This window comes from Myodes glareolus, chromosome 4 (assembly GCF_982192425.1).
Source record: "Myodes glareolus chromosome 4, mMyoGla1.1, whole genome shotgun sequence".
NCBI lineage: Eukaryota > Metazoa > Chordata > Mammalia > Rodentia > Cricetidae > Myodes > Myodes glareolus.
In genome coordinates this window covers 112490646-112514595 of record NC_142029.1, presented here as the reverse complement: position 1 = coordinate 112514595, position 23950 = coordinate 112490646, and the positions used below count along the sequence as shown (strand labels likewise).

Here is a 23950-nt window from a genome sequence, read left to right as displayed (position 1 = left end):
ACCTCGGCAATAAGAATGAGTTCTATTGGTTGATAAATAGAGGTCAGGGCTAGGGCCTACAAGAAGGATCTGTAAAAAGCAAAAGGATAGATTATATTGATAGAGGATGCAAAGTACATGGGGCTTCTTTCATAAGAATGTGTTCTATTCACTGCAGGACTCAGGCCTGAGCAATGCTCAGGAAATTGGGGGCAATCGGGTAAAGGCTGGCTCCTGGTAGGACTGCAAAGACTCACCAGGTTGGCTGAGCACTTCGGCTCTGGCATTCCAGGTGACCAGGCATCAGCGACAAGCCAGGTTTCTCTAATGTCTGCTTGAAGCTGTGCTTCCTACAGAGTTGAGTTTCAGTATCTCTAGCCTAGAAAGACTTCCATGATGATATTAGGATGGCTCTCCTATTTTCAACTTAGGTCTGCACACAAACTGCTCATTTTGCCAATACTGGCTTTAACTAGGTTGGAGTGAGAAAGGATTCTCACTGAGCATTGTGACCTGGAAACCAAAGTAGACAATCCAAGTTTCAAACACTATGACTGTATAAAAAAGTTGACAGCAGTACAAAACAGAGAGGAAGACAAACTCATGAAAAGGATAAAGGACAGGCAATAGTTACCACCAATGTACAGGGAACGGGTTAGAAAACTCACATATGTGTGGCAAGTGAGAGAGAGGCTGCAAATGATAAATACTGAAGATTGGGAAAGAGTAAGCGTTTAGTCTAAATTGATTAGGTAATAAAAACTATATAGGCTTTTGGAGTCAAACACCTGAGCTAAAATGCTTACCTGGATCAAGTGAGACAACAATAAGAATTTCCATCCAATTCAGAGGACTAAATAATAAAAGATCACAACTTAGAACAATATTCAAGAATAGGTAACTTAAAATTAAGCACTCTGGACCAATACAGAACTGCTAACTTACTAGTGTGTAAATTTCAGACAGCAAACAGCTGCTAACCACAGAAGAGCAGTTTCCCAGTCTAGGGACAATCACAGGATTCAAGGACACAATGGATCTTTTACACAGTATTTTAAACCAAAGAGATCAACAGTAGGCATGACTTGACCACTAGGTGGCATCACAACAGCTGCATTTCACATTTAAAGACCAAAACAAGAAAAAAAAAAAAAAAAAACAACAACTAAGTAAATCCAGAAAAAGAACAATATTATGTGTAGATGGAGTCTTTGCTTGTTTGTTTCCAGGCCACCCAGACCCAAATGATCACACAGAAACTATATTAATCACAACACTGTTTGGCTGATGGCTTAGGAGTATTCCTACCTAACTCTTACATCTTAAATTAACCCATTTCTATTATTCCGTGTGTCACCGGAAGCCATTGTAAGCTATGGCTTACTGTTAAGGTTCCGAAACGTTCTTCTCCTTCGGCAGCTATATGGCATCCCCTTGACTCCACTTATTCTCTCTATCTCTGTTCTGATTTCCCACCTGGCTTTACTCTGCTAAGCTATTGGCTCAAAACGCTTTATTCATCAACAAATAAAAGCAACACATATATAGAAGGAAATCCCACATCAATCATGGATACACAGAATTTAAAAAAATTGTCAAAACTCTTAGAACAAACTATAGAATTTCTTTTTTGTGTCCAAATGCTTTCTTGAGAATTTCCCAGTTATTTGTGCTTTCTTCAAAAAATAGAATACAAACATATGATTTATCTAAAATAAAAGCTTTATTTTTAATACTGAATAAAATCAGCCAAGTATGACAAAATTTTCAAGTTATAGATATTTCTAAATATTCAGTAAAAAAAATTAAATTTCAAATTTCAGATGTTTCCCAAATATTTATGGTAGTTCATATTACTACACATAATAATTAAAAACATTTATGAAAAATTAGGTAAATAAATAATTCTATACTGTTATCCAACTAAAATAAAAAAATCTTTTTCTCTTTGTATAAATAAATCTAGTTCCCAAAATTTTAACACCTAATTTCTTACAAATGAAGAGATGAAAATTTCTCTCATAAGTCACCTTCCCAGTTTCTCTCAATTACTTCTTACATATAACTCATTTCCAGGATTATCTTTTCCACCAACAAAACATAAGAAAACAGAAATATGACTCTAAGTTATTTTTATAATTCATAGATTCTTTCCACCATCATTATTGAACTTCATTTTTAAATTATTACATATCATCCTGCAATCTAGCAATTTAATTCTCAACCTATGCAAATACAAAGCCAGAAAACCACTTAAGATGGTTAGTACAAGAAAAGATTTCTATTGCAGCCCTCAATTCAAGCAAAAGAATTAAGGAAAGTGCTCACTGTTATCTTTTAAAGCTAAAACCTGCAGGAAATGCCACCCTTAGATCACTGACTTACAGAAGCAGATATGAATATACCATTTATATCTACACAGAAGTGGTTGTTTTTACAAATAAGGAGGTAAGACACATAATCCTCAAACCACTTCAGTTACATTTTTATATGTATATTATAGGACTGTTTGACATGAAGAAAATTAAGCCACATTTCAAAGTGTCACACAAATACAATTATCACAACAATGATAAAATTCAAATGCTGCTATTGACTTGAGTTTGTCATCTTCTGTTTATTTCTGATGGTGGCTCTAAGTTTACGTATTACCAGTCTGTCAGGTAGAATCATGTCACCTTGTTGTTCTAGATAACCTAGTAAGTTCTCAGTCCACTGGAGAGCATCTGCATGATTTATATGTTTCTCTGGAATCAGTTCAATCCCTTCCTCATCGTTTTCACTGGATTCATCTGTTTGACCCTGGGCTCGTCTGATGATTTCACTGTCAGTTAGCACTTCATAACCTGGCTCAGTACTGTCAATCTCAAGCCACTTTTCCATATTTTCAGGAGTCACATTTTCCAGTCCTTTGGTATGTTGTAAAATGGTGGCCACAGTAGCCACAGAAATATCTTCTTCATCAAAGTCCAAGCCCTCTTTTTCTTCTATGGCAGGAAAAATCTGTTTCCAAGCTCTGCTAATGGTAGCCGGCTTTACTAAGTTCCATGCCATTGCTATTTCGTAAAGTGCATCCAACAGAGTCAGTTTCTTCCAGAATGATTTCAGGTCGTTGCCTTCTTCCAGATTGTTCTGGAGAAGACCTGCACGATAGTTTCTTTTCATGGTTGCTATGACTCCCTGATCCAAGGGCTGAATCGATGAAGCTACATTAGGTGGTAAATATTTTGCAAATATTTGGCCATCATCTGACCTCAGGACATTTTCGTTTGGATGTGTTGGGGAATTATCCAGCAGGAGCACGGCCTTTTCCTGCAAGCCTTTAGATCTTAAGTATTCTCGAACCTGAGGCACAAAAATCTTATCGAACCACTGCCGGAAAATGGAGAGATCCATCCATGCACCTTTCTGGCTGAAGTAAGAGACAGGCAGGTTTAAGGTGTCAGTCGCCTTGAAGGAGCGAGGTTTCTTTGCTTTGCCCACAACGCAAAGTTTAAGTTTGTGTAAGCCTGTTGCGTTGGTACAACACAGAACAGTGACTCTTTCTTCCAATGAGCTGTGCCCAGGGACAGCACATTTACCTTTAATTACTGCAGTCCTGGAAGGTAGGCATTTCCAAAAGAGTCCAGTCTCATCTGCATTGTAGATCTGCTCGGGCTGCAAATTCTCACGTTCGATAAAATCTCTAAAGTTGTTACAAAAATCTTCCACAGCAGTCTCATCTCCATTTAATCTTTCATTTCTAATATTAATCTCTCTAATGCTGTGCCTCTGCTTGAAGCGGGTTAACCAGCCAGCAGAAGGGTTAAAATCACCATCCATTCCCAGAGCGTAGAAAAAGAACTCTGCCCGTTTGGCACAAATTGGTCCAGATACGGGATTCCCTTTCGCTCGCTGCTGATTGAACCATTCTAACATTGCTCTGTCTAGTTCCTCATACATGGATGGCTTCATAGACTTTCTCTTAGCCAGAAGACTTGTGGAATCAGAGCTGCTTGCGTAAGTTATAATCTTTTCCTTATTCTTTCTTATGTCCCTAACTGTTGTTTCACCAATTCCATAGATCACCGCCAACTGCTTGGAAGAGCCTCCATCTTCGAGTTTCTTTATTATGTCAAGTTTATCTTTGATAGTCAACACCACGCGCTTCCGCTTCCCTGACATGGCAAGGTCTGGCACCGGTTCACACTGCCGCAATCCTTACTGAGATTTAAGAGTCTTGAGCACTGGACCCCTTCGCTTCAGCCGCTGAAGCGACCTGAGGCTGGGCTGCAAGGGCAAGGCAGGTGACCGGAAATCTGCCGGCCGAGGAGGAGGCGGAGGCGGCCTCTCTTCCCCGCGGATAACCGAGCCGGCAGACTCTGCTTTCGCACTCCGGAAAAGACTTTCGCACCAGGTCCCGCAGGTCCCGCTCCAGCCCGGGACGCCCAGGCCCCGGATGCAGGCCCTCCGCTGACCCTGCCACGCCCCGGAGCCGGCGCGGAGCGGAAGGAGCGGGGCTTCCCTCGCCCAGGCAGCCGGGACTCCGTCTCCTCCACCCGCCGCCGCCCGGGCGCCCGACCCCGCACTCCCACCGCAGCGGCTCCCCAACCGCGGCGACGCGGCCGCTCCTCCCTCCGCGCGCGCTCCCGGAAGCCGCGCCCCAGCTACCGCGCTACGGCCCCGCTCCTGTCCCGGCCGGAGGCGGGACTTCCGGCTTCTCCCGGAAGTGGGGCCGTGGCGCCAAGGGAATCTGGGCGGGGGCGGAGGCGGAGGCGGGGCGGCAGCTGGGCGGGGACAAACGCGGAAGCGAAGGCGGAGGTGTTTTGAAAGGTGAGCGCTAGAGGGTGGTTCCCTGCGGACTCCTGGCGGGAATTCTCTGCTCTGGTAATTGTCGCCTCCCGCAGAGCCGAGGCGGAGTGTCGCGCGGGGAGGGCACCTGCCATCCCTTAGCTGTGCGTCACGGACGCGGGAAGGGGCCCGCCGTGAGAGCGCAGCCGTCCACGGGTGTCTGTGAGAGCGCGGGTGTTTCCTCAGCCCCGTACCTGCCTGCGCACAGCAGCTCCTCATGGGCTGTGTGCACATCCCTCAGCACACCCTCCTTGTCCAAGTGCACAGACCTTACTCCCGGTCCTTGTCTCTGCAGACCCTTCTCCGGATGCACAGCCCTCGGGCAGTCTTGTGAAGCTGGGGCAGCGGTTCCTGTCTTCTGACAGCAGCCACTGCTCTGTTTTTGGAGGCCTGCGCACCTGCTTCCTGTATCTGGGGAATTAGTCCCGCCAGAAAGCCAGGTTGGTAATCATGACTGTGACCCTGGTGCTCACACCTCAAATGATGTTTTCTTCTCCCAGACATTCATCCTTGCTGGATTTAGGGAGGCACAGCCCCTGTGACAGATGCTAATGAGTGATCTAGTTATCCTGGATGCCAGGCTGGCAGGACCCTCTCTACGAGATTGGGAAGTATTGAACTGTGATGTCAAATGGAAGGCATTGACTTGCCTCTTAATATCTTTACTTCATCATTTCCTTTTTCCTGTCGTGCTATGCTGCCTTCTTTCCTGCCAATGGGAGGGCGATGATAGATTGACTCAGACCCATGTAACAGAAACTTAGCAGAATCGTGCATGCGGCCCTCAGATCCTTTATTGTGCTGGTTTAATTTCCATGTCCCTAGTAATTTCATAAGATTGTGAGCTGCTTGGGAGCAGAGACTGAATTTATTTCTTCTAGTGGCACCACTGCTCCATAACGTGTGCTGGCATTTTGATACATGTTAATACCTTTCTTTAGCTTGTAATATTTCCAAACAACCATATAAAAGAAAACATAAAAGAGGGTTGATATTCTACAGATTTCACAAATTAATCCTTTCTGGCAGAATTTCCAAAAGTAGCATAGCCTTTGCATTTCAAATCAGAGATCAGCAACTGTCATCTGCCTACATTGTTTGTAGAGCAAGTAGGTGACTTCAGTGTGAGATTGTTCTTGAGTATGAATTAACCTCAAATCCTAAAAGAAAATATTTCTCCTGATGAGAGATTCACATGTCATCAACACAGTACCTTCTTTTATCTGTAAACTTACTTTGAAAGAACACATCCTTTGACAGACATCAGAGTTATTATGTTCATCTTCCATGACAACCATGAAGCACATGATAGAATTGACTTCATTAACTTATTTAATGCTTTCTGGTGGAGTCTTTGTTTTTCTCCTTGTCTGAAACTAAGATATCTCGATAATATTCTCATCTGAAGTTTTTAATTCGGCATAAACAAAACTTACACCTATTTGCATAGGTTCTTTTGCAGGTGAATTCTAAACATGGAGCTGTCTTGCCCATTAACTTGGCTTCATTTTCTCATTTGACTCCCCTGGGCCACTCACCGTTTTCCTCAGACGTTCTTCCCTCCCAGATAATTTAGTAAAGCTATCCTTAATATAAAAAGAAGAGCTAACCACATTCAAGAAACTCTTTTTTGATAACAGGTTTACTTTACCTTATTAATAGAAATGACAATTTTGAAATATGACAGGAGCCCTCGCAAATGTGCAGTTTGCAAATGAAACTTAATTTAAATAAAATATACCTTCAAAAAGGTCAAAGTCTTCATTTTTCCATAGGAATGTTTGCTTTGGACCTTACCAAAAGCTCCATAAATTTTGTGATTGCTGTTATCAATAAAATGTGGAGGGAAGTCTGCAGCTTTCCATCTCTTGTATATTTTTTCCTTACTTAATGAATAATTTTCAAAAATTTCTGACTTAAGCCATGTGCACTTAAATTTAGTTAGATAATCTTAGAAAAACATGTTTGTTAGTTTTCACCATGTTGATGGTTGTTTTCTGGAACTAAAATTTAGCATGACTAAGAAATAAACTATTACTTCTATGTGTTAATTCTTACTACATGTACACACATGATGTTACCAGCAGTCACTGTATACCACTGAACAGGCATCAGGAGACCTGGTTTCTAACCCTGCTCTGTCACTAACAAGCTCTGTGATCTTTGGTGAGTCATTTAAACTCTTTATACTTGGCTTTACTATTTGTATATGATGATAATAGTATCTTCTTTGGAAGATAATTGACAGGATTTAAAAATAAAGATGATAGGATACTGATCAATTTTAAATATAGATGATTTCTTTTATACCTTCATTATGTAGAGTCACATGTCTTAATAATAATCTTAATTAGTGGTCTTAATCATTTCTACTGTTGCCCTGCAGTCACTCATTGTAAGATTGGAGAGAGCTGTAGTCTTCCAGCAGCGGTCTGGTGCCTGTGGACCTGCTGTGTGGACTAAAATAAGTCATCGTCCACTTTCACATTTCCTAGACCACTTTCACTTTCATGTGTCTACGGAAACCACGTTTGTCTTTTTGTTGGCGTGCTTTTCATTATTTCTCCCAACCCAAACCAGTTTCCTAGAAAATGTTATGATCATGTGATACACATAGGCAAAGTTGTCTTATGAAAATTTATATGTGCTTACAAATACCTTACTATATAACTTCAAAACATAAGCTGCCTAGTTATTCTAGTGTTTAATAAAAAAAATCTTTTCAAAACTATTGGAGAAATTAGATGGACATACTGTAAAGTGGCGGAGTATGCAAAAGGTATGCTCTGAAGAATAATCTAGGGGTTTTAAGGTAATTTTCAATATATATCTTTATTGTTTTTCTCTTTGTTGGCTTCAGTGTAACACTTAAGTAGATTATAACCAACTGTAGTTCAAATAAACCATTTGGTTTACTAATTGGCATTTGATGCTATCGGTGTTAAATTAATTATATACTTATCAAAAAGTTACAATCAGCCAATGCTATACAGGTCATATTTTGGTGTATAATCTAGTGATTTCTGTTGTTCTGATTTTATATGAGAAGTTACCATTATAGGGAGGCATACTGCCTTATATTCACATCAGAATTAGTACACTTAATATATTCTTTCCCCGTCCAAGTAATAATTTTGGAACATTATGAACTTGGTCTAGTATTGTCAACATTGCTTAAAATTATTTTGGATTTGTAGTTTTGATATAACCTTTTAGTTAGTTACACATTTTTTAATATTTTCAATGATACTTAATCTTTATCTTATAAATGTTTCTTTTCTCTAAGATTCTAACAATCTCTTTGAACCAAGGCAAATAAAGTAGGTGTTTGAAGCTGATGTTTGGCATATAAAACATAAGCAGTGTGATTATTTCTGTAATATTGGATTAATTTTTAAGGTTGTATTTTGGTTTTATACCTTAATACTATTATATATAGAAAGACCAGAAATATTGTGTGCTATTGTAGAATATTGTTACAATTTTCATAAGCTCTTATACATGTACTGTGAGGTCATATTACCTTATGATTCTACTTCTATTCCTAGGTAACCAAAGAAGCATATAAGTGTTACTAAATTTCTGTGTGTCTTTCCTGTCAGTAGTTTATTACAGGCCTGTGATAAACTTAGTGGAATATACTTTATAAAATCATAAAGAGACAGCTGTGATTTCTCTTCCCTGTACTATGCTCTGCTTTGCCACGAAGTTTCTCTTCCTGCAGACTTCTCACTTGACTACATTATTGGACCTTTAGTGAGTTTTGCTGAGTTGTTCTATGGTTTCTGAGAGCAGTATAACCCCATCTCTGCTTCACAAAGGAGTGTAGCAGCCACAGTCTTAGCAGATAGGCTCGCTCTCTGAACTGTATTGTCATCTCTCTTTTTATATCAATTACAGCATTAATGCTTTGTTATGTAATCTGGCTCAGCCTTCAAATTTCATGTTATTTTTTTCCACATCAAGTCTTTCTTTGCCTGAGGATGGATTATCTTTGTAATTCAGTGTATATGTGTTGAACACATATATGCAATGTATGTGAGTTTGCTTGCCAGTGCAGGTGCATATGGACACCAAGATGGATGTAGAGATATTGTTTTTGATTATTTCTTGCATTATTGTTACTATTATTGTTGTTATTATCACTGTTATTTGAAACAAGATTTCTCATGAAACCTAGTACTTGTTATTTGAGTGAACTAACCAGCTAAGGAGCTACCCCAGCGGTTCACTTGTCTCTGTCCTGTTGGACATCTAATGCTGGGTTTGCTGTGCCCCGAACCAGCTAGTTTTTAATGTGGGTGATGAAGATCCCAGCCGAGATCCTAATGCTTTTATTTCAAGTAGTTTACCCGCTAAACCACCTTGCAGCCCTGTCTTTATAATTCCATCATCGTTTTCTATTCTTGTCTCTCTTTTTTCGTGACAAAAGCTATTTATCCCTTTTTAGTAACACTTATTTACTAAGTATAGCATGTTCTTTATCAGTGCCAGAGTTATGCCCATACTATATTTACTTATCTGAAATTACTTTTTCATTATTTCTTTACAAATCAAGCAGGTCCTTGAAAATTGTGCCTAATCAACTCTGTTCATAATGGTCTTTGGTAAATTCATTGCCATACTAATCTTTCTGCACACTGACATTTCTATCACATTTATATTTATTATTCAATACTGACCACCTTGAGTTTTTCTTAATTATGTTTACATGTTTAATTAAGTTTTATAAAGTTTTCTAAAAGGACACAGGACTATGATTTTCCTGTGTATTTTTTCAGCACAACATATAGCATAATTAAGAATATGTGTTAAAAAATAGTTGTTTCATGAATTATTTGTACATTGACTGATCTGCTTTTTTTTACTAAAATATCTCATGTGATTTGCCTTTGTGAGCCATTTAATGAAGCCAAATTGATGTGTGCTGTGTTTTCATTGCTATAATGTGGTTGTCATTGTTATGTCCCTAATAACTTTATTTTGTAGAAGCTTAAGTGAAAATGGTACATGTTAGAAGACATGAAACAAGGAGTAATTCTAAAACCCAAGTACCTGAGCAAAAATCTCGAGTTGATTGGCGTCGGACTAAAAGAAGTATCTCACAGTTATTTGATAGTGATGAAGACCTTGAGAGTGGTGAAAGTATTGATAGTGATGAAGACTTTGGGAGTGGTAAAAGTACTGATAGTGATGAGGACCTTAGGAGTGGTGGAAGTACTGATAGTGATGAGGACCCTGACAGTAGCAAGAAGCCTGGTATTAATGAAATACCAGAGAGGGAAACAGAGCTTAAATTAATCGATGTTGAAAGTGGGGGAAACAGCAGTAAGCCTCTTAAAAACACTGACAGCAGTTCAACAGAGGAAGAAAAAATGATCAAAACTGAGCATAATGACTTGCCAGATGATGAAAATTACCCAGGTCAAGAGGAGGGTGATGCCAGCAAGCACACCAAACAAGTCACAGAGGAGGATGTGGAAGATGATTGCATCAAGCCAGGAAAAAGAAAAAGGCTGTGTTCTGTGATGTACGACAGCGATGGGAGCAATGACAGTGACATCCTCGTTAGGAGAGCAGGTGCCAAACGTCCACGCAGGGTGGTCGAAGATGAGTGCTCTTCATTGGAGATGGAAGGAGAAACCCCTGAAAAGTCATTAGCTGCTCAAAAGCGAGAACACCACCAGAAGCTAAAGGAACTCTCAGAAAGATCACGCCAGAGACAGAGACGCAATAGTGGTAGAGATTTTGAGGTGTGTTTTATTTTGTTGGTTTATTGTTGTTAAATTTTTACGTGAAAGTTGTTTAGTTGTTTTTTATAGATATTAAAGTACAGAATCTATTCTTTTGCCAATGTTAAAATTTTTAAATAAACATCCATGAATATTGTACTATTGTATTTAATAACAATAATTTATTGTGAGCCTCACTCTCTTTTAAAAATATTGAAAGACTATTTGTTGTTCTGTATGGTCTTTACCATTCTTAATTACTCATATTCTTAATGTTTATTTTAAACATGTTACATCACCAAAGTGTACAGTTCTTCAATTTCAAAAACTCAATATTTAGCCGTAAAATATGTGTTTAATTATATGGATCTTTTTTTTGTCTTCAGATTTAAGTTTATAGCTATACTAGCTTTTTTAAAGCCATAATATTTACTGAAGCATTTATTTTCATTTAATTAGGACTCTGAAAAGGAATCTTATTCAAGTACTGATGAAGATGTAGACGAGGATGCTTACAGAGATGGAACTGGAGATGGCTATATGATTGATGATTTTGTAGTGCAAGATGAGGAAGGAGATGAAGAGAGTAAAAGTCAACAAGGAGAAAGTTTGACTACATCACAACTGAAATTAGTAAAACAGAATTCACTTTGTAAGTTAAATATGAAGACAATTGTGTCTTTTTCACATCATTATATAAAGCATCTAAGCCTATTAATATCATCTTCTGAATCATTGGTTAAGAGCTGTGAGTTTGTGTTCGGATATTTTAAATTTAACAGTAAAAGTTTTTTTCCATTGGTTTCAAGAATTCATTGCCCTCTTAAATATTGTGGACCCCAGCAAACAGCCATCTGTTTTCATTAGGCTAACTTTGTCAGTATTTATCACTGTAAATACAATCAAAAACACATTTATTAAAATAACATTAGAAAATTACTATATTGACAAAAACATTGTATAGAAAATAGCTATTTTCCAAAATAGGAGACTGGCATTGTTCTGTTCTTTGAAATCGCTTTGAAGATGTCTTTCTAAATTTGTATGTGTGTGCCTGTGTGAGTTTATGTGCACAATAGGCATGCATGTGCGCATGTCCCCGCAGAAGCAAAGGGCACTGGGTTCCCTAGCATTAAATTTAAAGGCAGTTGTTAATCTCCTGATGTGGGTGCTGGGAGCCGGACCCAGTCCTCTGCAAGACTAGTAAGCTTTGTTAACCACTTAGCTACCTCTCTTGCCTCGTTAGATATATTTAATGTGACCTGACTAAAAGGCAGCTGGATTCTTATATCTGAGTTGCTTTCAATCTGCTGTAATATGTTTTGTTGATGTCCATGAAGCAGTTTGCCCCTGATACATAGCTGAAAATGGGAAGAACATTTTTGTAGTATTTCCAAAATAATTGTGTATATTCCCATCAGATAAAGTTAGTACACAAAATCCAACACATGATACTTCTCTGAAGGACAGTTGTAATGTGGAAACTGAAACCATATAAATGGATTTTTACTACTCATAGCCATTGGCAATCTTGCATTTTATTGACTATTTAATCCATGCATGATTTTATAACAGGACATTGGTCATTTGGAAAATACTGGTTTTCTGGGTTATATAGATACTTCATATCTTCTCATGTATCACCATGTTTTTTATCAATATCTGTTGATACCATGGTTTCATCAGAATATTCCTATAATATTTAGAAGCTATCACATGCACAGTTATTGATTGCAAGTTTTTCAGAATTGTCATTTAAAATTTTGGCTTTACTCATTGGCAACAAACATAGCAAATTATACTTACAGTGACAGTCTCCTATTGTTCTTTCTTGAGAAAACATTTGACAAATGTTTTTTGAATATTTGTTAAATTGAATATTTAGTTTGTCATTTTTCTTTCAAGTGAAAGTGGGTGTTTCATGACAGATGAAGCTTTGCCCCAGTTATGGCGGCTGCATGAGAGATTTCTCCTCAGAACCACCAGTCTGTTTTGTATGCAGTATAAATGCATTCATAGGGTCCTAAAAGACTTGTTTATTCCAGTAGAGATTAATGACGTCAAGGGTATTCCTGAAAGGATGGTGTTTATTGCTGTGCCTCCCTGTGGTGACTGTCATCACTGTCGTCTGGTGCCAGGGCTTTGCTTTTTGTGAAGGGGTAGCTGTTTTGCCAGTTGTACTTTTTCACCATCAGTGAAAATGTCAGTAAAATATACTGCTTTAGTATCGCTAATTGTATGGCTCTTACTGTATCTTCAATAGACAATGGACAGTATACTTACTCTATAACTGGCCTTTATCTAATGCTGGTTTTTATCAAGCTTTTTGAATCTTCACACAAACAATGAAGCCTACCAAAAATAGGAAATTTTCTTTTTTATGTGTGTATGTAATTAATATAATTTTAAGTGTGAAAATTTGAAAACGTGGAGTACATTTAAATATACATATCAGATCCCTATAATTTTACGTAAATTTAAGGATTGTTTTCATGATGATTTACAGTACATAGAAACAGGTTCATATATTAAAGAATATATTTTCCCTAAATATTATCTTAGGAAAGTCATATTTACTAAAATTATGTAATAGCAGTTTGACTTATATTCCACAATTTGTAATGATATAGTAGGTTGAAGAATGATTCATGCCGGGTGATGATGGCACATGCCTTTAATCCCGGCACTTGGGAGGCAGAGGCTGCTGGATCTCTGTCAGTTTGAGGCCAGCCTGGTCTACAGAGCTAGTTCCAGGACAGGCTCCAAAGCTACAGAGAAACCTGCCTCACATAAACCAACAACAACAACAACAAAAAGAGAGAATGATTCATATTTCAAGAAACTTAACAAATTAAGGGGAAAAAACAAGACATTTCCAAGTTAATTTCTACCTTTCTAATAACAACAGGTACTTGTTCACTTGCCACTTGGGCATTTGCATCAAAAGAATACTTAATTAAATACCATCATAATGGTTTCTTTATCTAGACTGTAGTAGATATGTGCAAATCCAGTATGTGTAAACTACTCCTTATTCCTTCTCTGCCCACTCCTCTCTGCTTACTTTATTTTAATGGCAGTTGGGGAATTAGAGAATTGTCGATGGAAATTAGAGTTGCCGTGTACTCCCACACCCGCGCAGTTTCTCTATTACTGACCTCTTAGACCACTTTGATACCTCTGTTACAATTGATGAGCCTATATTGATCCATTATCACTAATTCACAGTTCACATTAGAGCCCTCTCTTTGTCGTGTACCTTTCATGCATTTTGACAACTGTCTAATGACGCACCCATCAGCATAGTTTGAGTGCCCTAAATTATTCATGTTGTGGTTTATTGTTCACCACACACTTGTGCAGTGACACTGTTTGGGAAGTTGAGAAAACTTTAGATGGTGGACATGTTGGAAGAAGCGTGTTTCAAGGATCAGCCCTTAGGAATCACAGCTCAAGCCCTGCTTCTGGCTTCTGTCACACACTTTCTCGCTCTCATTTTCTCTTCAGTGCTTCACCGTGATATAAGCAGCCTCACGCCTCTGCTGATGCAACTGTAAACTGTTCTTGCTGCCATGGTCTGTACCCTGAAATAATTAGCCAAAATAAATCTTTCCTTCCTTGAGTTACTTCTTGTCTGGTACTTAATTACAGCTACGTGAAAAGTAGTAAGTGTACATTTCCACCGATTTATTTGTTTTTGTCTCCATAGTTTTAATACTTTCAGAATGTCACACAATTAAGAACAGCACATGTAACTTTCCCCATGGTCTCTTCACCTAACTGTGTGTCTTGAGTGTTTCCCCATGCCTAACCCAGTTGCCATAGCTCACCTAGTTTTATTGCTGAATAGAAATGCATTGTATGGATTTGCCACAGTATATGCACTTACCTGTTGCAAAGCATCTTGGTTGCTTCCATGTTTTGGCAATTATGAATAAAACTAATACAAACATTTGTGTTCAGGATTTTCTGTGGAGATAAGAGTGTATCCCACTTGAATAAATTCCAGGGAGCTCTGTGTTTACTTTTAATATTAAATATCTCTGCCTCAGGAGTTTGTATTTCACTTTCTATGTGATTATTTTGTATCTTCTATAATTGGAGTAGTCTTACTCACCAAGTTGTGTTTCTTGACTAGTAATATTCTTGTTCTTCCTTTCTTGAGTTGACATGTTCTATGAGTCACTATTCTAGCTCTTTTTTTCCCCGTTTACTGTGGAAGTACAGAGGCTCCTGATAAACATGGGCTCGAGATAACCTCTGTTCACTAACATATTCTTCGTCTGTGTTAACCCAGTGTTGCTTTGTTCTTTGCCCACTGGCCACGCTCACTTCTTGAATACACCTCTTGTGTAGCTTCTGCACTCCCTCTCTGTCCTGCCTCTCCTAATGTTACACTAGACTCCCATTTGTCATTCAACTATTGTATATCCCAGGATTTCATCTTCAAGTGCCTTCATTTTGCTCGTACTTAGGGCAGTTTCCCATCACGTTAGCCCAGTATATAGACAAAAGTTCCCAAATATTTTACTTCAGACAAGATTTCTCCTGAGGCAAAGGTCCAAGTTTTCATCAACTTGGTGGGTATGTTTATCTGAGTGTCTTTTAGACATCTCTAGCTCAGTAAGTAGAAAACTGAAATATTGTCAAGGAGTTGAGGTAGTAGATCAGCTGTTGTTAGGATGGTGAGATAATTTCATACATTATCAGAACTGGACATCTGACATCAAAAAGAATTTGTTTAGTATATGTAAAAGTAAACCCCAATGAAATAAGCATCTGACTGCTGGAAGAAAAGGCTAGACGGTTTGCTACCGTCTCTCTTTCTTGTATTCTTATTCATTTGTTTTTCATTCTTTTTATTTCAGTTAAGATAGGAACTTACACTGTCACCTAGGCTGTCTTGAACTCACTGTATAGCCCTGCTTGATTTCAAACCAATGGTAATCATCCTATTTTAGATCTCCAGAGTTTCAAGGATTGCAGTCTACCTCTCCAGTGCTTAAGGCTTTGCGGCATTTCAGTTGAGGGGGTGATTAAAATAAACATAGTGTCACAATATTCCTAGATTTGGTGGACTACAATAAATGCCAATCATGACTAGAGTTTTCGTAAATATCAGAGCCAATAAAACAAAAGTTGAGTGTATATGTATTATTAATAGTTTTAATTTATCAATTTTGTGTCCAGTGAAGTTGACAAAATTTAAGCAATTTTTGATTAGTCAAGGAATTAAGTTCTAAAGGTTGCTATAATTTAATTCTTATAAATTCAATTTTTTCCCATTAAGACAATAGCCTATATGATGAGCAGTGAATACCACTCTGTGGCTTGTGTTAAATTATAACTGAAGTGGCATTCACAGATTCATTCTGCCAACTTCTACTAGAATTCATGCGAAGTGCAACTCAGAAGAAGCTTCTCCTAACTCTACATTCAGTATATGGCTGAAAATCAAAATTGGCCACCAGCAACCAATGGTGGCCCATGCCTATAATTCCAGCACTAGGAGGCAGAGGCACGCATATCTGTGAATTCGGGCCAAGCCGGGAATTGCCAGGAGGTTCCAGTCCAGTCAGGGCGACACAACTAGGTCCTAGCATTTTTTTTAAAGGTTGTAGGTGTCATTCATTAATGATTAAGGCACAGTAGAAAGACTTTTGTCATTTCCTCATCACCTGCCATTTGGCCAAGAGGTACATCTATACCACTTCAGGACAACTCGTTTCCTTCTTCATGGCAGAACATGACAGTTAAGTCTTACTCTGTCCCCTCAACCCTGTAGATATGTGTCTATATTCTGAGATACGGAAGGCAGTTGGATGGCAGGTATTTGTCCGTCACATATCAGACCTGCATAGTTCACATGCCAGAAATACTGTGCACAGCAGAGGGAACAGGAAAACACTGTCAGTGGATAGTGAGTATTTCATTACCCTTTTCACACTCACTATCGTGTGCTCAGACAAACTGAATGGTGCAGGTGAAGAGTCCATGTCAGCCCAGCACTGTGCCATCAGAACACTGGACACTAGACTGAGAAAACAGTCAGCTTAGTTGCCACCTAGCAATTCAGGTCATCCTGTAAGTGCAGCAAAAAGTGAGCCTAAAAGCAATATTTGATTGGATTCAATGTGCATATTTTTTAAAGTGAGTTTTTAAATTTACTAATAGGATATTTGTTCTTTACGTGACCATATTTTCAAGTGAGAACTATCATTTTTACTGAAACACTAGAGGACAGGAATGTTTCCTGTTTCAGATGTACTTGAGCAGTCCATTAAGATGTTAAAACAAGTACAACTACAGATGGTCTCTGATTAACAGCAGTGTGCTTGTTTGTGTGATGGGGCTGTAAGCAGGGCTTTCCTCTCCATCCGCAGCCCAGCTGAGGTGTAGTTAAGGAATTTTCACATTATTCCACTTCCTGTTACTGTTTTTCCCCTTGGGCGCAGTTGACACCTGCTGTGTCCTCTGCTCTGCCAAAACAAGTTGGAGACTATAGAGAAGATAGGTGAGATTCCGTGGGCTGATGGTCAGGCAATCCTCAACTTTGACTTTGGCCTTCACAGGGACACATCTCATTCATTTATTTTGGTTATAGAAAAGAACAAAAACAATTCAATTATTCATGTTGGGGAAAAATATTTTATGCTTTTAGGATAAGTTCCTTGTGAGGTAAGATAAAAGAAATTGGTACTGAAAAAAACCATTTGCACCTAGGATGATGACATGTGTGCATATAATCACAATCACTGTGTTTCTAACTTAACCAGTTATACAGGAGTTAAGAGAAATAATATGACTATTTTAAGAACAGGAGTAGATTTTGAATTTCTTCCCATAGTTTTCTACCCACACTGTCTCCCCGAGTCTGTGAAGGATAGAGAGGAACTGTTGCAAAGGAAAATTTCCTCATCTACCTCTACCTCTCATGCTATGTGTATGCTTTCATTCCATGAGACGACATGCCAGCATGTTGAATGGCTAGTCACTTCTTTCTGGAGGAGTTTTATAAGCTTACTCTTGGTTTGGAAGAGAAAGCAGAAATAATTTTATCAGAACCCCTTGACAGTACCCATCTCCAGCTCTGTGGTATTCTTGGAGGCTCATCTCCCACAGATATCCAAGAGAAGCTATTTTTAAATTAGTAGAGGATCTCAGAAAAGTAGCCAAAATAATAGTGGATATATAAAGCTCAATGAGTTCCTTCTAGTCAATAAGCAAACAGTTAAAAGATATGATTAAGGAAAATTCCTTCCACACTGACAATAAAATAAAGTTCCTAAGCCCAATTGTAAATTCAGGGCTGGCTTTGCAGATTGAAAGACACACTTACTATGAAATACCAAGAGAAACATAAGTGGGGAGACAAGCATGATCTGAAAGTATTGCACACCACCAGAAGTCATCTCCTGAAGCTCACTTAGTAGAACAGGTGTATATGAATAAAGTGCACTATGAAAAAGTAGTAACCGAAAGGAGTTTTCACTACAAGATATAAATGTTCTCATTCTGTTGAAATAAGTAAAACAGGGCAGAACTGACATGCGGGAAACATCCCGATCACTAGGAACGGTTTGAAACAAATTCATAGCATATGCAGAGCTCAGGGGTGCAGGAGAGTAACCAGATACTTAGAGGTCAGATGGAACATGGGGGAAGTGAGTGCTACCTTAGAAAAGTAAAAGCATGCACAAGAAGACATTTGACTTCTTTATCCTTTTCTGATTGAAATGAGCATGGAGTACATGCATAGCATCCAGGAGACCCTGAGTGCAAACCTCACTATTGCCAAACGAGACGATCATCGGTGAGGCGCGGAATGTTAAGTAAATCTCCAAGAATATTCCACAGACATTTATCCAATATAGGATTATAACTAGTTCTGAAGGAAGCCTGAGTCCAAAACCTTGTTGCAAGCCTTTTTTTCTGTTTACTTGTGATCTTAGGGATTTTTGTTGTCATTTTTCCTACTAGGTAAGAAATTTGAATTTTATATTCTCCAATTCTCAATCCAATTCTGTGTCTGAAAGCTAATACCAACTCTAGTACCTATGCAGGGTATGTAAACACAAGTCTGGAAGAGACTGCCTGGTACTCAGCCTCCAACACGTAGCTATATGATCTTAAGAATCTTTTCGTCATCTCTTCTTTTCAGTTTCCTCAACTAAAACCACACCAAAGGCAACGTCTCCTTGATTGGCCCTTTAGAAATAGGCAGTGCACATAAAAGCTCCAGGTGATGCCTGTTATTTCCTTCTCAGTTGTTTGCAGTTGGAGATGCTAGAAAGATTATTCCAGCACTGCCCACCATTCACTCACATATGGTGAAACCAGAAACTTCATTGTAAGATTTTGATGAGCATATCTAGGAATAAGATACTGTGGTTAAGAGTAAAGCACCCAAGTAATGCTGATCTCTGTCCTTCTGCTCTTGAAGGAAAACTTCCAGGGACTTTGAAATAGAACTGCAGCTCTTAGAATTCCATGGCAGATGAGTAACACTGGACGTTAGCACATTCAACACTAACATGTTCAGTAAGATTTAGAGAAAAAAATCTATTGCATTTTCTTGATAGTTGAACTTTATCCCAAAGTGGTTGAGTTTAACTTTTTTTCCCAACATGTCTGTTAATAATCCCCAGAAGAGCTTTCTCTTAATATAGTTTGAAAATTGTTAGATGGTGTTTGGATGAATTTTTAACTCAAAATTATATGCCAGCTTTATTTTATACCAGAGTTGAAAGTCTAGCCAGAGGTAAATTCTTTGGAAGTATTACTGTATTTTACTTTCCCATTAGATGCTTCTGATTCGTGTGTGTGTGTGTGTGTGTGTGTGTGTGTGTGTGTGTGTGTACAGTCTTCTATTCTCTAATGACACAATTGGTGCTTTGGGAATTTTCAATGATCGGCTCTCTAAAGTCCAAGGATTGGTACGAATTACTTGTGTTGATATTTAAACTTTAACTCCTCCATGGAAATAGAGACTGCAGTTTTCATGAAGCCTAGAAACCCTACACAGCCCTTTTAGCAAACAGAAGTACAACAGCCTTTCCATGTTCAATGCATTTTATCTATTAGAAATAAAACCCCAATCCGCTCATGATTTCTAAGAATATGTCCTGATTTTTTCTCAGTCCCTAACTAAACATCGTCAACATTTCCAGTCATAGTTCACAGGAATCTCCAACAGGGCAAGTGTTCTTTGATGGCCATTTGAATCATGGGAGAAAGGATTTGCTAGAGAACTTTTCCACACCCCATAGTGAAGTCTAGCCCTAGGGTAACAAGAACAGCACCACTACCTGGCCTGTCACCATGATGAACTCACGTCTGAGGCTATAGAGACTATAATGCCACTACATTTGTAGCATAGAAAAGAGGAGGCACAGCTCTTTAAAGTGCTGTGGGAAAATCTTATATCTGTGACTGGATGATGGAGTTGTTATGCCCATTGAGGTTTCTGTGAGTAGTGGTTTCCTGGGCTGTGTTGTATGTAGCTATAGACTAAAGCATATTAAGCAGTCTATTTGGGATGCTTTCTTGCCTTTGATCATTTCAAATAGACATGGATTAGTTTGATTTTTCACAGTGTAATTCTCAGTATTCTCTGAAGAATTTTTCTTAGCATGGGACTATTTTAGATACCATCTACGTACTTTGGGTTAGAAACCACCAAATCTGGAAAATAGGCATTTTTTTTTTTATTGCTCCAAGCCACAAAGCAGGTACAGGGTGAACGAACTTTGTAGGACTTGTGGTAACCAGTTTTTTAGCATTGGAAGGGGACCTGTTGCAGTCACAGAGTGTTTTTGCCTGCTGTATCCTAATAATTACTTTAATTTCAGATTCTTTTAACGACCACTATACTCACTTTGAAACAGTTGTGAAGGCTCTTCTGATCAATGCTTTCGATGGATCTTTTCTGAAAACCTTGTATGGTAAGTTAATAGTATCACTGAAAGTTTTTTTTTTTAAGTTTTCCCAAACAGCTTTTGAAATTAGATGAAATAAAGCCAAGACAAATCATTCTTAAATCTTGCCAGGTTGTTCCTTCTGGAATAATCTACATTATAAGTGCATTTACATAAGAGGCTCGTTAATAATATTTAAGATATGTAGATGGTAAGTATGTGGCAAGTCCTTGCTCTCAAAGATTCTGCAGTACATTTGAGAATATAGAACATATACCCTTAAAGTATTTCTGCTGTGAAAACTGTGAACACTTTTCCTTACCTTGTTCGTGCCCCTCTCATTCTGAGTATGACTATATCCATATATGCAAATCCTTGTATTGTGTTGAAAATGTATCTGTTTTCTTGACTTACTAGAATATGAGAAATTAAATTTTTCATATATACACATATCTCCAACACAGAATCTGACATTTTATAGGCATTTCATCATACTGAATACCTATGAGTGCCTTAGTAAGATTTTATTTATAAGCTACAGAACAAATATTTATTGAATATCACCTATGGTCCGAGCATTATTTGAGGTTTGATGATATGGTAATTTCAAACAAAAGGTAAGGAATACATCAGATTCGTATCTTTTGTGGTTTGAAATTAATCAACAAACAACTAGATAACATAATATGTGAAATAAAATTAGTGTGTACTTCTTCTGAAAATAAAAGAATGCATAGTTGGACAAGAAGAGAAGCTAATGTCCATTTGATAGATGAGAAAGAGAGAGGGGGAGGAAGGGAGGCAAGAAAGAGATAGGTAGGGTTTCTACCACTGAGGTAAATCACCATGATCAGAAAGCAACTTGGATTAGAAAGAGTGTGTTTCTGCTCACAATTCTCAGGTCATGCTGCATCACTGAGGGGTCAGGACAGGAACCTGAAATCAGAAGCTGAAGCAGAGCCACGGAAGAGTGCTGAGGATTGACTTCAGTCCCTAACTAAACATCGTCAACATTTCCAGTCTTAGTTCAGTCTGGCTTGTTCAGTCTGCTTTCTTAGACACTTTGAGACTACTACCTGTCTAGCGGTTGCACCACCCACTATGGACTGGGTCCTCACACATCAGTCGCTAGGAAATTGTAATACAGATTTGCCTAGGCACATCTTATAGAGGAATCTCAGTTGAGAGTCACTGTTCCCAGATATCTCAAGTAGACATCTATCCAGGACAGATTGATAAACTGTAATATAACATATATAATATGTATTGTTATAATATACATATGTATATATTAAATATATGTATATGTTATGTATACATATAGATATATATGAAGATTGGACAGATTGGTCAAATAATACAGTGAACTATCTTTTAAAAAGAAACATGAATAAGGTGCATGTATTAGTTTGCTTTATATTCCTGTGATAAAAATGCTGACCAAAAGCAATTTAAGAAATAAAGATTTGTTTGGTTTATGTATACTCGGTCACAGTTCATTGTGGGAAGCCAAAGCAAGAACTTGGAGGCAGGAAGTAAAACAAAGGACATAGAAGAATTCTGCTTACTTGATTCCTTCCCATGACTTGCTTGGCCTGCTTTCTTGTATAACACAGGACTACCTGCCCAGGGGTGGTACTATCCACAGTGAACTAGGCCTTCCCACTTTCATTATTAACCAAGAAAATGCTCTACAAATTTGCCTATAGTTATTCTGATGGAAGAATGTATTCAATTGAGTTTCCCTCTCCTTAAATATGGTCTAAGTTTGTGTCAAGTTGACAAACACCAACCAGGACAATTGACCTCTTATCAATCTGACACACCAACACATTACTATTACACTTAATCCTTCCTTTCTTATTTATTTGCAAGATCTCATATTTATATCAATATCTAATATAGAATACATTCCAACTTATAAAAGCTCCAGTCTTTACCAATTCAAACACTATTAAACTATTAAATTGTCTTTTCACTTCTTTCTTTTTCTTTTTCTTTTTTTTTTCTTGAGGCAGAGTTTCTCTCTGTAGCCTTGACTGGGCTGGAACTTACTCTGTAAACAAAGATCCACCTGCTTCTGCCTCTTGAGTGTTGGGATTAAAGGTGTGTGCCACCACCACCTGACAAGTTCAGCCTTTAAAAAAAAAAAACATTAAAAGTCTCTGTTGAAAATTAAAGCCTCTCTGCAAAAGTTTCTCAACCATGGGCTCTTATAGTCAAAATGAAAAGATAAGTTAAATAGTTTCTTTTTCCATGAGAGAAAAACAAGTCATATTCACAACCAAATCAAAGCAGAATCCATCAGTGTGAAGAAGCTCAGTGTCAGACTTCCAGAACACATTCGCAGTCTTCTGGGTTCCAGATGGCTTGAACAGCCATCCACAACACACAGGGCTTGTCTCTTAAGCTCAGATTTGTTCTACTCTACACTTGATGTTCTTCTTGGTGGTCCATCCCATAGTATTGTCACCTCCAATATGCTGGGAACTCTGCAGTAATAGGGCTGTACCTTTGCCAATAGCCTCTCCTGGGCTCTCTGCAGGGACTCTTTATTCTGCCACATGGTGCCAAGCCTCAGCAGCTCTCCATGACCCTTCATGTGTTTAAAACTAGTACCACCTGTGTGAGTCTTGCACATTACCTAGTTTTGCTACCCACACAAGGTACTCTTGGCCCCCTTTGGACCACATCTGTGTGCTGACCCTGAGGAAACACTTTCCAGAAGATTAAACCTCAGTGATGCTGGTCTCTTCATTACAGCTGATTCTTCAGACCCTGCTGACCAGCACCACAGATTCTTAATTCAAAACATCATTCAGATGGCCTCAGTAGAGTCTGTACTTGGACTGAAACTTCACAAACCAGGTCTCCACTTCTACATTGTGCTCAGCCTTCTTATCTTTCAGGTTCCCGTAGAACAGCCCATTAAGCTCTGAGTTCTCAATGGCTTATGCAGCCCAAAGTTGCAAACATCTTCATCATCCTTCCAAAACATGATCAGCTCTGCCACAGAAATACTCTACTTCTATGGTCTGCTTTAGATTGCTATGGTAAAATACTAACCAAGGGCAGCTTGGAGTAAAGGGTTTATTTGGCTTGTTTGTACTGGGTCCTAGGTCATTGAGAAAAGTCACGTTAGGGACCTGGAGGCAGGAACTGAAGCAAAGGCATGGAGGAGTGCTGCTTACTGGCTCATGCTTCCATGGCTTGCTCAGCCTGCTTTCTTATACACCTCAACTTTTATTTAGAGAGGTTTGTGTCAAGTTGGCCAAAACCAACTAGAACAGTAATATATACATGTTTTATGCTTAGGGTTGCAGTAAAAGTTAAGAACATTCAACAATAATTAGGAAGACCAGCGTCATTACAGTGCAATGAGTCAGGAGTGAGGGGGGAGACTTCAAGAGAGGTAATAGTGGAAGTAAGGACTTTGTAGTGACTATACAGTATGATAAATTTATTAGCTGTGTTCATTTGGAAATAAATTCT

General features: G+C 38.5%; 2 protein-coding genes across 5 annotated transcripts in view; one reads left to right on the top strand and one right to left on the bottom strand.

The window, feature by feature from the left end:
• Positions 1 to 1680: 1680 nt before the first annotated feature.
• On the bottom strand, positions 1681 to 4530 carry Jrkl (JRK like). Its single transcript, XM_048433442.3, has one exon. The coding sequence runs from the start codon at positions 4141 to 4143 to the stop codon at positions 2569 to 2571; it is 1575 nt and encodes a 524-aa protein (XP_048289399.3). The 5' UTR covers positions 4144 to 4530; the 3' UTR covers positions 1681 to 2568.
• A 578-nt stretch (positions 4531 to 5108) lies between these two features.
• Positions 5109 to 23950, top strand: part of Ccdc82 (coiled-coil domain containing 82) — a 33438-nt gene continuing 14596 nt past the window's right edge. For 2 of the 4 annotated variants that reach the window (XM_048433486.3, XM_048433449.3), the window contains exons 1-4: positions 5109 to 5249; positions 9799 to 10562; positions 11001 to 11193; positions 20393 to 20485. In XM_048433486.3, coding sequence (XP_048289443.2) covers positions 9813 to 10562; positions 11001 to 11193; positions 20393 to 20485 — 1036 coding nt within the window. In that variant the 5' untranslated portion in view covers positions 5109 to 5249; positions 9799 to 9812. Of the gene's footprint in view, positions 5250 to 6893; positions 6976 to 9798; positions 10563 to 11000; positions 11194 to 20392; positions 20486 to 23950 lie in introns of all 4 variants that reach the window. The other 2 variants (XM_048433472.3, XM_048433459.3) reach the window with 2 other exon arrangements.